Genomic DNA, 14,352 nt, shown 5'->3' with positions numbered 1-14,352 from the left:
AACATACGTGTGTTTTGTAATTCCTATTTTCTGCTAGCTCTTCAAGGGCTAATTATATAAGAAAATAGTAAATTTAGGTTCCATTCCCTCTTAAAAATCCAAATTTATCCCTTTATTTTCTATAGTATTTCGTATGGTTACCTTTTTTCTATTATTTAATAGAATTTTCTCCCTAAAGGTCCCACTAAAAAATTCCAAATTTCCCGTTCATTTTTCTATATAGTTCATATCACTAGCTTTTTTCTATTCGTTAATGGACTTTTCTCCCTATAGAAGTCCCCCTAAAATTCCCCCAACCCCCATAGAAAGTTCAATTTTTGCCTTTAATGTTCTATAATACTTTTTTTTTTTTTAGTGGACTTCCTCCCTAAATGCAAGTCCCCCTAAAAAAATTGCCATTAAAAGCACACCTCCCTAAAAAGCCTTATGTCCCTTTTTTTCTATAATGTTTCGTATGATCACCTTTTTTTGGTTTTTAATGGACTTAAATTTCCCTAAGAACAAGTCTTTGTAAAAAAGTCCTACTGACATGTCTGGACTCATTGTAGTCCGTAAAAAAAATAATAATAATAACGCTTATACAAGAAATAACCTTTTATTTATTAACTTGTACATTATTTAAGAAAATGGAAGGTCAATCAATTGACGCCAAGACAATAAAAGTTAAAATGCGGACTTATTCAGATTACATTCTGAAAGGCTGGGCTTTTAAAATTTTCATCTCTTTCGAAGCTAATGTGCTTGGAATGTTCATATAGTGATTTTTATTAAAGAACAAAAATGCTTTGCAGAGTTTTTTTATGTTCAACCATCATGTTACTCAATTTTCAATTTACTGTTAATCAATTTTCATGTTAATCAATTTTCATATACTTTAAGTCATCCTATAAATTGTATACTTAAATTATTAGTGTACGCCTTTAAAAGCAATGTTGTTTTTGTTGCCAATTTTTTTCTATTCATAGAAATTCAATATTATTCGATTATATTACTTTTCTTCATATTATATAAAAGTACTCTATAAGAACGATTTCTAACGTTTTTCTAGTACTGCACCCGTTTTAGTATTCTTGCATTTTTATTCATTCTTTCAATAGTTATACCATATAAGGTGATAATTGATACCCTTTCAAACCCACCTAAATCTTATTCCTATACCTCTAAGAGTTTGTGTATGATCAGTGACAGCTCTATAAAATGATTGGTATCTACTTTGGTCAAATTTCAAAAGTAGTCAAAACAGCTATAAAAAAAGTTTGGTCAAAAGTTTGGTCAATTTTTGTGAAATTGTTCTAATTAAAGTGATCTCCGTGGATATAAACATCTGTAGATCTTAGAAACAATATAATGCGCTCTGGACAAGTGACAACACAACTATGAAACGAGGGCCCAAAATTCACCGCCTCGTTGATATACAAGTTTGGATGGCTCTGGTCAGGGGTCACATAGTGGTCAGGGCCACAGTGGCAATGCCACCAGTATCATGAAATTGCTATTTTTGCACTATTTTCCTGTGTGTAAAACTAAGACATGTGCTCGTGACTGTTAAAGTGGTGCTAAAATAGCTTCAGAGCACTATTATAGCACTTTCATAGTCAAGTTTTTTACTATAGAGTCGAAAATCGCTGGTAGTACTCAAATTTGGGCGATTGTAGAACTTTAGGAAGTGGCAGTAATGGCAACCCTGGCTGTGGTAGCTTCCACAGACTCTACTGTGCCGTATTTCATTTTATAACATCAAATTTACTACTTTAACCGTTAATTCAGTTACTAAAATATACAATTATAAGATGAACTTCAAAAATTAAGTTTTCTCACACAAAATTTACAGGAATTTTCAAAGTGCGAATACTTTCATTAATTGAGTTCATCCAGTTTGAAATAACGATAATGGAAAATTGCTAAGAGCGCAACTTAAGCTGATCACCAAGCAACGAAAGTCACCACTATCTTTCGTTTGCTGAAGGGGTATGAAAAGGCAAACTTCTCAGAGTGCCCCCGAGGAGTAAAAACTATTAGTGAATTGCCTACTACTGCTAAATTTAGTTACCTACAACTCACTAGAAGTTATAACCGGTGTCTGACTACGAGGCAAGGAATACTGTGGATTTGGCTACCGAGATTAGACGCAGGACACCTGTGAAATTATTTATGGGGTGTCAGTCCGTCTGGGTATCTTAAATATCAATCTTGGTCCATGAAAAGATCGTATGAGAAATAATCTGAGGTAGTACAAATAAGTTCTCTTGTTAGTATCGATTCTGAGGACCAAGTAACTCTTGCTGCTGATGGCTGGCGAGTGGTGGGTGACTCTTCCCTCCAGTGTTACCTATCTAAGTAGGTTTAAATCTAGCGATTTTGGTTATCGGGATCAGGAAAACCAATGGAAGATAATGTACATTACCAAGAGAGGTTTTTCAACAAAGGGGAAAAGATAGGCAGGCCGAAAACCAATGGAAGATAATGTACATTACCAAGAAAGGTTTTTCAACAAAGGGGAAAAGATAGGCAGGCCCTTCTTCAAATTACCACACCCAAGGGAGAGCCAATAGCTCTGTGGCAATTTGGGTGTAGAAGCAACTAGTCTTTGCGACCTGACTTGACAGATTTTTTTGTGAATTTGTCAATAAATGATAATAATAATATTGCCTCGTTTCCTAAAGCTCAATTCTTAAATGTGCAGTAGTAGTCATTCATGTCTACCCACCATCAGTTTTGACTAATCAGAATTGTTTTTTTTTTTGTTTATAAGTAGCCCTGATTGGTCGAAAGTGATGATGCTCAGATATTGACGCCTAGTAAAGCACAAATGGGAACAGGGCTATTAGCAAATTCCGAAGCTGCCAATGCTTTTAGTAATCATTCTTAACTGTACAACTATTCTAGCGATAAAGTAATCGACGCTTTTACTATTCACATTTAATTTTGTACCACTTTGCTTTCAGTGGCACTTTCAGTGGCCACGAGTTATTAAGTCTTTGTGGGGATCAGTATGTTGTATTTTATTAATGATAGTTTTTTATAATGTATCTTATCTAGCTTGTTAATTTGCAATAGTTAAAGGCAACAGAAGTGTGCGGAGTTAGTAAAGCTTTCACAGGGCTCAATTTTGGCTTCGTTCGTCAGAATTTGCACTGCCTGGTGGCACAACTGCCTGGTGCCTGGTGGTTACTCGATGTCATGTCACGTCAATTTCATTGTGTTCAGCTCCCTACTATTACAAATCACGAAAATAAAATAGTAAAATAACAGGTGAAGCCTTAAAATTAAGACCGATCAGAAATATGCACACTAATAAAAGCTAGACTTTTCATCCAATTTAAATTTTAGATCAAAAGGCAGTGGGGCCAGAGAAAAGCCACAATTTCGAATCAACACTTATATTTCGAAACAAAATTCATAAATTTGCCGAACGCGTCGATCAAATCGTAAAAAAGCAAATGGTGTTTGGACGAAAGAAAATGTTCTATCGTTGAATCGTTGAAAATGTATCGTTGAATCGTTGAAAATGTATCGTTGAAAATGTGCCTATAAACATTAATGACAGTCAGATTTTATACTCGTGCAGTTGTAAAAACGTACTACATACGTTTTCAGCAGCCGGAATTCGTCTTGTACAATGGCAAGAGCAATTTTATGTGGCCGAGCGTATTCGATTCATCAATTCCGAAGCAGAGCTAAACAAAAAATTATTTCATTCTTTCGCAAAATTGCTTTAAAATAAATATAAACCTATAGGTAAAATACGCTGCTGAGATTCTCGGCAGCCGAATTTACGTTGCCTGACGGGTTTGAATTTTATTGGATAAAATTGTGCCCGAAAAAAAAACTTCTGGTTATGCACTGGTAAAAATATACTGTAGAACTTTTCCTTCCTTTAGGTATTCGTAGGAGTCTTTTTCAACAATTTATTTTAGGTAGAACACAATGTATTTTTCAATTGCACATACCAGCTGGAATTGGCACGTCAAAACCACCTGGTCGTTTTATTTGTTACATTTAGCGTCTACTCTCATAATTTAGCTTAAGGGAGTAATTAGTTGCAATGACTAAGATTTTTTAAGGAATTAGTCACTTTATTTTGTCTACTAAATAGCTAATTGTTAAATATAGTTATTAATTTATATTTTATAGATCTTAGAAGTTGATGATGGATTCTTTGACTATGCTGCTCCCTCTTTGACCATTGCTGGCACCACAATTGCCCCATTTCTGTCAAAAAATGTCCTCTACTCCTCTGAAGCCTTTTGGGGTCTTCCATTTTTGCCCGGGCCAGCCCAGGGTCAAAGCCAGGATTTGTTGACCTATCATCCCCATTTAGCCCGGAGTCTCTGGAATCAGGCCTTGTTGGGGGATATAGCTGGAAGCATCAAAATGTCATTATCAAAACTGCCGACATTGGCACAGTAAGTAGATAGCTTAGATATTCTGACTTCCTTATTTAGATTATGAGATTAATTACACTTTCTAAAATAAACTGAATGTACTGAATTGAATTTAAATAAAGTGGCAATTTAATTTTTCTTTGATTCATGAAGCCTGTCTACAGAGCAGAGAATTTGTGCCTTTGATCCGGATCTACGTCGACAGTACAGGTGATAAGTTTTCTGTATCGACCTAAATATCGTCTTGAAAGCAAAAAGCATTTGTCTGTTCTCTCCTCAGTTGTCAGAGAAAAATCACCATTTTTCAAAGAAGCATAGCTGAAAAGGAGTAGTCCATAGGCTGATTAATTAGTCTGATTAATTAATTAGCTGATTAATTGATTAAATAGATTAATTTAGATTAATTAGCTGATTAATTGATTAGTCGCTACAATTACAATGAGCTTTATGTATAGCAATGTTTTATCAGTACTCCACAATCATGGAGCATATCAAAACTCCCGATTTTATTTTACAAATAACAGTTCAAATTGGGCTAAATCTTTTTATGAGAAAGTGAAAAACAATAACAAAAAAAAAAACTATGAATATTTTGACCACATATGCAGGGACCGTCATCAGCTGATATATCGGTCACCATATATGCTGATGACGGTAACTGTTTTTACTTTATAACTGTATAACTTTATAACTTTATAACTTTGTTTATAACTGTTTTAACTGATTTTTATTGTTTTTTTTATTGTTTTTTTTGTCACTGTTGTTCACTGTCTAATATAAGGATTTATCCCTATTTGTACTTTAACCCTTATTTGCCTTGGAAAGGCAGGGTGGTCTTCAAAAATATCTACAAAAAATACTTGGATTTGAAAACAATTGCCTCAGAAACAAACTTGCAGTACAATGGACTGGAAGAATACTTAATATGCAGATTAGAACCCAGACTAAGCAGCATCCAATCATCCAAATGATATCAAAAAAAAAATAAATAAAGAGAATCATCTCTTGTCTTGAAATTGAAATTCAAGACATCTTTGAATTGAAATTGAATTGGATTGTCACTTTATTTTAGAGATATATTTGTAAAGAGAGGTCATCATTTTGTACCAAACCTTGTCACCAGATCGAATTAAAAAACACCGTTCGGTTTGCCCTCTGAAATCCTCAGGAAAGCCGGGTCTTTGATTAGTATTTCTCTGTCGACATTCTGTTAAGAATAGTAAGTAAATAAAATTCTAGCGGTCTATGAGCGTGTTGGGACCTTAGATTTTAGTCGACTATAGTCGAACTATTGCCAACTTCAAGTGTTTTACCGCTGCACTGACTATTTTCCTGAATCTTAATTTGACTTTTCTTAACTCCTGTAACAGAAAAAAAATAATGTAACATATGTGTGTTCTTCTTAAGATATCAAAATTCATTAAGGATGAACTTTGTATATATATATATATATATATATATATATATATATATATATATATATATATATATATGTATATATATATATATATATATATATATATATATATATATATATATATATATATATATATATATATATATATATATATATATATATAATTTATTTAATATCCCTTAGATCTTTCTCTGTAATTTCTTAAAAAGCTCTCAAGTATTTTTGAAATTTTATAGCAAAATGAATAGCATCATAGCTGATCATTTGATGCGTAACATGCCCACCCTTTTAAACTCATTTAAGTTTGGAAATAAATTTTAATCTGTATATTTTATGTGTCATGACCCTATATTTAATTGCAAATTTGTCCAATTAAACTATCTGGTCTTCATCCGGACTTTTCTGGAAATATTCCTAGGACTCTTTCAGAATTTTCTGTTTTTTAAAAGTTTCTTTTTATCGGGCCTTAAAAACAATGATTAAATATTAAAATTTCAAAAAAAAGAAATCTGTGAAAATATAGAATTTCTGTGTTGATTCTTCTTCACTATTTATTTTCTATTTTCTAGTTGTTTTTTATCATTTTGTTTTATTTTCTGCTTTCAGCTTTGAATAAAGGGCGTTGTATGAGAAACCTTCATTTTCATTGCTTATTCTTTAATTCATTCTAAATGACTTAGTTTGTTTTCCTAACATTCTAAGTGTATTTTATTCAGTACCAGACTAAGAGGAGGGGGAGGGTATTGGGGGGGAGGCTCGCATGGCTTCTCTCACATGTCAGAAAGGATCTCCCCCGAGGACACATTAACTCTTACATTTTATGCTATAAAAATTAATTCATTTACGGAATATTTTGTTTTTAAAAAATTGTAATATTTTAAATGTGCTTTAAACATCAGCAACAAGTAGAATAGTAGCCAATTTTTTTCATAAGACAGTGGAACTCTATATTTGAATGAATATTTCGACCCCACATCCAAGGGCCGTCCTCAGAAAAACCTAAATATATAAAAGAAAATAGACTTGCCATAACATACAACCATTGAAACTAAAATGAAAATTTTTATAACAGTCCCAGCATCCTTACTTCAGTGAAGTTCAACCAGGACCGATAAATAAAGAGAGGTGAAACAAGGTAATTCATTGAAGTTAAAAAAATAATTAAAAACACGCTTTCACTGCTAATCTTGCCTTTTTGGCAGGTAGCCTCGAAGGTCTTTTTGTAGCTGGTTCTGTGTTAGTTTCTACTGTTTTTTCTAAATATATTTTGTAAAATCGTTTTTAATTAAATTTGTGTATAGAGTATTTGGATTCCCCCAAATCCAAATTTAAGGAAATATTATTATTTATCTTAAGTCTGATTTCAATTGGTTTTTGAACAACCTGTTTTATGCCCAGGTGATTGCTAATAGGAACTGATTCTTAAAAAAAAAATTTGTGGTTTATATTATCAAAAGAATGGCTGCTTAAAGCATAATCAGAGAAGCATTAGCACAATTATAATTTAAAGCTTTGGTTATATCATCTTTATACTGTTGTAAGTGTTTTTTTTAAACTCTGGTGGGTTCTACCTACCACAGTCACACGGTATTTGATAAAACCTTCTTTGGCGAGTAGCAGGGGTTTTATCTTTACAAGGGTTTAGGAAATTTATGATTTTTCGTCATGATTTTTCCATGATTTTTCATAAAATTCATGAAAGCACATTTCATGATTCATGAAATGTACTTTTAGAATAACTAAATTTAAAATTATGAAAATAGAAACTTAAACTGCCCATATGTGTGATACAAGATAGTAAAAACCGAATTGAGAACGGTGATTGATTTCGCCTATAAATTTTAGGTGAAGAAGTTACTGTCTTTAAAAAAAAAAATCCAAAAAACATCTTTATTTATTTTTGTCTTTTTTCTTGCCTTTTCTAATTTATAATCTAACCATTTTTGACTCAATGTTTTGAATTTTATTCGACTTAATCATTGACTAACTATTTAATTGTTCGATGATTTTGACTTTAAATTTTAAGTGAAGAAGTTACAATCTCTTAAACAAGATCTAATTAGACCGTCGTTTTTTGTATCTTTTTCTTTTTTTTAAGTTTTGCGATTTTTAATTAAAGAAATTTAATTTTGACAGACAAAATCTTTGCTTGGTAGATACGACTTCACATTTCCATGTATATTAGTTTTTTGTTTATATAGGGTTCTATTTTTGATTCAAAGTGTAAATCTTAGCTTATTTCTTTTAGCTTCAAGCACGTTGCTCCATTCGACAATCGATTCTTCTGGGAGCTGGACTCCTACACAGATTTCCTTCTAAACTGGAACTGTGGCACTCGATCCATCTTAAAATGCGTCAGTAACCTGCACGAAAACATGATCCACCGTGGTTTCATATCTCAAAACCAGATGTCGTTTATGAAGGCATGGAGTAACGATTTAAAGAGACTCCGTTACTTAGAGCCGCCAATTATAACTCGCCGACGCGGAGCTCTTAACCCCTGTATTGGAGCTGACGGTCTATTTGGTATTTCTTACTATCCCGCTCTCCCACCGAAAGGGCTAAGCGAGGATGCTCTTTGGTTGCGTAAAATCGCCAGACAGCGGGTTAAAGAAGAAGAAGTTGAATATGATTACCAGAAGCATTTATATTTGGAGAGATTAAAAAATAATGAGACATTCCCCATCTATGAGAGCTATAACCATGGTATAGGCGTAGAAAGTAGTAGTACTATATTTGTAGATGGTGTTCGAAATGTCAAATATAAGGATGGTGTGGACCTGGCCTTGGTAAAAGAATCGGCTGATTCATTATGTCATGGTTACTCCAATTTTATAGCAACTGATGCCAAAATCGCATCAGCTGCTTCTAATATACTCTTAGTCATTGCAATGACGTCGCCAAATTATGAGATACTCCCTTTACTAGAGGTTGCCTATAGGCCAAATTTTAAAAATATTTTATACTGTGGCCCTCTTCATGACTCTTTGGAAATATATAAGAAAAAATTCCAAAACCAAGAGGGAAGAACAATTAGTTTTTTGCCGACACACACAAAATACACATATGAATGCTTAATGGGTGCAGTGGAGATGGGGTATAAAGTGGATGGATATATGCTAGCTACTGATGAAATTTTGCTAAATCATATCGAAATTAAGAATTTGAATTTGTCTAGAATATGGTATGGAGGTGATCATGTGACTAAAGTGATATCTTCGTCTTGGAAGCAGCTGGACCCTGGGGCACAAAAATTACCGAGAAGCATTGAAGGGGTCCACAAGGTTTTATCCTTTTTAAAAAAGATGGTACTAGGAGATAAGAAGGAGGGCTTTCCTGATGCTGGCAGAACCAAAAGAGAAACCTCTGATCGTGTCTTAAAAAGGGACGATGATATAACAGAACTAGAATATGATGACAAAGGTTTCGTAAATGAACAAGACGAAATTCATCAAGTTGAAATTGATAAAAGTGCCTTAAAAAAATTCTTAACAAATGCCTCGGAAGGCTTCTACAATGAAGAAAACCAAAAAGAAATAATTTTTTCGGCAGAAGGGGCTATAGAGCCTATTGGCGTAAAATACGAAGAGGCTCAAGAGTCGATGAAGTTTGACAGTGCCAAAGACTTGGTGATGGCAGCAAGTGAAACTGTTGATTCACCAGAACAAATTTCTCCAACAACTGATCCAGAAGATGCCAACGATGAACAAGGTGAAGAGGAGGTAAAAAATTATGCGGAGGTACTACGGGAAATTCTTGTCATCAGCCGCAACGAAGGAACAACAGAAAATGCGACAACGACAACAGAACTACCGCCTTTGGCTCTAGCTGAAAATGAACCCTCAAAGCCAAATGCTAGTGCTATTTTCGATCAGTTTGATGATGACTGGCCAGGAGAGTCAGCTGGTAACCAGGATGATGGTGCTTCACATGGATGGCACCATGCCACACCCACACCAAAGACTACAGATACTAGTGATACGGATGATACTAAAGTTGAACAATTTAATGATAGTAGTATAACCGACGGTTTGCCTAAGTCTACTGAAAATAGTGATTCGGTAAATCCCTTGCGTTTTGATAACAATGGCAAGCTAGACATGAGCCATGAGGTTATTGAAGATGGTAGTATGGTAGATGATATTGGAATTTCCCCAGGATGGCATCATATTACTCCTAAACCAAAAACTGCTGAGAGTGGCATAAATATGAGCCTGCAGCCCATAAGCAAGCAAAGTGATTCTGATATAGTACCAGATAAAAACGGCATTTCCAAGGAATGGCACCATGTGACACCAGCATCTAAAAATTCTCAAAATAGTAGTAATGTTTGGGCCGAAACTACATCTAAGCCCAGTGATGTTATTGGCTTAGAAGAAAATAGCCGTGCCACTGAAAAACCACAAGCATCTTCCACGAAGCCTGTTGCAGCTTCTTTAAACGTTACCACAGTAAGGCCATCGCTGTCAGAAGCAGACAAACCTAATAAAGAACCTAGTGCAATTGAACAGGGTGCTACTGATCAGTCAACACAAATTGCAGGCTTATTAGAAGAAATTAATAAAATATATTATATAATATTACAAAAAATACGTAATTTTCCAGTCACAAAAAGTAGTGATGGCGCTCTTGTATATGTCTATGGAGATGCGACCACGTACAGATTTGATCCTCAAGACTTCAACATGCAGTGTGACAAAAGCACTAATATTGAATTTTGTAAGGTGGCAGCACAGTTTTTGGTTAGCCTTACTGAGAACATGGGAGAGGACTTCAACGTTCATTTTGATAAAGTACCCGTATTTTACGTGCCAAACAGACATGTGCTGAAATTTTACTTATTAAGTAATTTGATGCTTCAAAACGGGATAACTGAAGGAATAGCTATACCCATGATGCTTAGAGGTCTTGGGCCAGAAAGCTCTTGGGTTAAGTTAGAAAGAACTAGTTTTGATGCTAAAACCGTAACGGACCCTAAATTCGTGTCAGAGCCGTCTAAGTCGTCTTATTTATACCCAGTGGATTTCCATGCGGCACAAAGTAATTTGAAGTATAAAAAGGTGTTCTGTTTAAAGTTTTTAAACCAAATATTAAACTCATAGTGATATGTTATAAAAACTTCCCATGCTGCTTAAGGGAAGGGGCTCAGACTGAATGCGGAAGTTATACTCTTTGAACGAAACTGCATTTCTTCCTAAGAAAGGCTTCAACTTCGGAGTTTTTTCTCCATCCTGAATATATTAAACAGCCCTAGTTTAGTGCTTCCATCTACATAGTAGAACATGTCTAACTTCAGTTCCTTAAAAGCTACATCTTTTCTTTTTATTACAAGCCAAAGAGTATAGGTAACTTATAAAAGTTAAAATAAGCACTAATGTTGACAAAAAAATTAACTGCGCAATCTATTGTTTGGTGTTAATTGTCACTTTTTAGGTCTACCGCAGTTTTGCCAGTTACACTAATAACACTAATTTTCTTTTATTATTACACTAAAAAAAATGTCGGAAACGCCAAATACTAGATGGGGTCGGTGACATTTTGTTCGACACTAGTGCCAGTTTCCACTCTTATAAGTTACCTATACTCTTTGGCTCAAGCCACAGAACGCCCACTGTAAAATGAGAATAGTCGGTATCTTAGAAAGAATGTATCGGCCATAAAAATTTCTTTTCAACCTTAACCTGTCATTGGTGGAAATATAATGGTAAGGCATTTAGGGGATGCATATCCCCTTTCGGCAGGTAGAGGAGGCTAACTAGTAAACTTGAAATGATAGCCCCTTCCTTAAATTATTATATTTTTGGAGTCAGCAAGAAATTAATTTTTTTTTATCTTAGGACATCTATTAAGAACTTTCAAATCAAAAGTGATAGGTACTCAAACTGGCTCAAATGAGCTGTGAAATCTAACACGGTTAAACTTTAAAACTAAATAATTGAATAAAAACGAGTTAAATAAGGAAGCACGCCCAGACAAAGTTTCAAAAGGTCAACTATTCCACCTAATTTTTAAACTTGATAAGATAAACTATTTACTTCAAAAAAATCGGTATCACAAGCCCCCAAGGGCTGAATTTGAATCCTGTGGTTGTTAAACAAAAACGAGACAAAACCATCAAAAAAGAAGCTAAAAAACAACAATATACGTAATGGCGAAGGAATGCAAAAATATGATTGTCAGAGTTTATAAGTCATTCATTAATCATTTTTTAAACTGCTATTTTATCAAATTCGTAAAAAAACAGGCATAAATATATAAAGGGGTCATAACATATTAAATGACAAAAAAAAAGTTGAATCCAATCATATGTATATATGCTGAAATTTTCATTAAAGACGTAGGACAGTGACCAACATATAAAAAATATTGGCAAAGCCTGCACAATTAATAAAATGGAGTAACTGTTTTGCAAAAAAAAAGAAATTTCGCACATTAAGGGATATCAGAGAAAAGGGGACTTGTTGAAAGCGCACATCGTTTTTTCAAGGGGGCTGAGGTAACATAAAATGGTATCTCCTATAACTTGTTGCATAGTTAGAGCCTCAAGGAAGAAGACATATAACTTGCCTGAACAGTTTTTAGGAAGGTGCTTGAATCACCCCCTAAGACTTGAACGCTTTCATTTTGGTCCTCTTTTTCTTTTTTGGAAATCGACATTAAATGACACCCTAACAAAAAAATAAAACCAATTTTTTATTTTCAGGTAGTTTTCTAGTTTTAATTTAAAAATTAAAATTATTGCTCAGACACCATAAATATTTTTGCGTTTACATAACAACTTTAGCGATCCTGATCTGAGAACTAAAATAAGATAAAAATCATCTTGTCGAAAGATGAAAGTGTATAAATATTGCATTCACTTATTACGTCATATGCGGTTACAACCTACTATTATGATCATCATTCATCAACCTTTACATAAAAATACAGTTTTATTTGGTAAAAGTGATTCTATTTAAAAAAAAATTTTGTTTGGTCCTTGAGTATAGTTCCTTTTATACTCATCCTTTATAATTCCTTTTCCCTTATAATTCCTTTTAGGAATTTTTTCTGAAAATGTTCTAACAAAACTTAGCTCTTTTGTGTTTAGCTGCAGACAGAATAATTTATTGAGATTGTTGTTAGACATTTCAAAGCAACCCCCTGTCATACCTGATAAGTGGCATAAGAGGATAAGTGGCTTCTAATTGTCAAAGTGACCTTTGGGCACGTAAAACTTTGACTCTGCTAATTTGACATGTACTTTCCCTTTTCAACCTGTTAAGTTGACCTTAGTCGAATTTCGATTCTGGTTTGCATCAAAATCTGAATGTAACTTTTCTTAGGAGCATTTTCTAAATAACTTCCTTGAGTAGAACCAAATTCATTTGTCTACCAGACTCTAAATTAAGATTTTAGTTGAGGCTATATGAGATTTTGGAGTTGTCTCCCCGTGATTTCTGAAGGGATGGTGTACACTCCTTAGGATTGGTATCATTGTAGTTCACGCTGTAACAGAATAAAATTGGAAACATAATTTGGTTGGTCAATTGAGGGTTTACGAGATACTGACTTGTCAGAATTTGTAGTGAACACACTGTATGTTTTTAGTATTTTAATTGATTTTTTTTTAAACAAGACTTTTTCTTTGTATTCTCACTTAAGAAAACTTGACGAAAAATCTTTGTCTCCCCCCCCCCTCTTTCTACATTTTTGTAAATTGGTGCTCCTAATCTACAAAACGCTTAACAATATTGATGGATATCAAAGATTACAAAATACCTAAATCAGATGCGACGTAATAGGAAAAATAAATATTTTTTCCTTAAAAAATTTTACATTGTTGTTAAGATAGATGCCCCTTTTTGATGGTCGTTCTTTTTTCTTGTTTCTGTTTTTACTTTTTTCTTTCACTTTTCTTAACTTCTGTTTCTATCGTTGTTTTTTAGTATCTAGAATACGCCATCAATTGCTACCACTGAACTTCACTTCTATGGGGAAGGTTGTCTTAATTGATTACCATTATTGTTGTAATAACAGAAAATGTTGTATCTTTCTTAGTAAAGCGTAATCTTTGTTTGACACCTTTATCGAATTGTTATAGACTTATTGCTAAAAGATTATTCGTGTTTTGATTTCTCTTTTTACTGAAACGTAAGTCTAAGCCTAGAATTTTATATGCCATATATTTGTTATTGTCTTGTACCTATATTGTGAAGTTATCTCTTTTTGAAATTAATATTATGTCGGTAATATAAATATATATATACATAAAAATATTTGACTATTAAAAGTTTAATAGGAGATGCCAAGTTTGGAAGTATTGATTGTCTGACAACGCCGTATCCAGGGGGAGTTAGGGGGTTTGAACTCCACGAAATATTTGTCCGACTCGTAAAAGCGTAACGAAATGAATATAAACAAGTTTTAATGCGTTTCTTTTTAAGTTTTTGGAAAACTCCCCTCGAAAAAATTATCTTTTAAACCCTCCTCCCCTCCCCTCCCCCCAAAAAATGCTGGATAAGGCACTGTTTTCTGATACTGGTAGAACAGTTAAACTAAAGAGTATTG

The 14,352-nt window shown here is 33.7% G+C and overlaps 1 protein-coding gene across 1 annotated transcript in view; it reads left to right on the top strand.

Annotated features, from left to right (window-relative positions):
* LOC136039568 (uncharacterized) overlaps positions 1–14,058 on the top strand; it is an 89,343-nt gene extending 75,285 nt beyond the window's left edge. Inside the window, exons 4-5 of the mRNA XM_065723409.1 lie at positions 4,135–4,406; positions 8,051–14,058. Of these exons, the coding sequence (XP_065579481.1) occupies positions 4,135–4,406; positions 8,051–10,904 (3,126 nt within the window). The 3' untranslated portion in view covers positions 10,905–14,058. The remainder of the gene's footprint in view (positions 1–4,134; positions 4,407–8,050) is intronic.
* Positions 14,059–14,352: the final 294 nt, after the last annotated feature.

Source organism: Artemia franciscana, chromosome 19 (genome assembly GCF_032884065.1).
Source record: "Artemia franciscana chromosome 19, ASM3288406v1, whole genome shotgun sequence".
NCBI classification, from domain to species: Eukaryota; Metazoa; Arthropoda; class Branchiopoda; order Anostraca; family Artemiidae; genus Artemia; species Artemia franciscana.
Note: the sequence above shows the minus strand (reverse complement) of the source record. Positions and strands in the feature narration are given on the sequence as shown.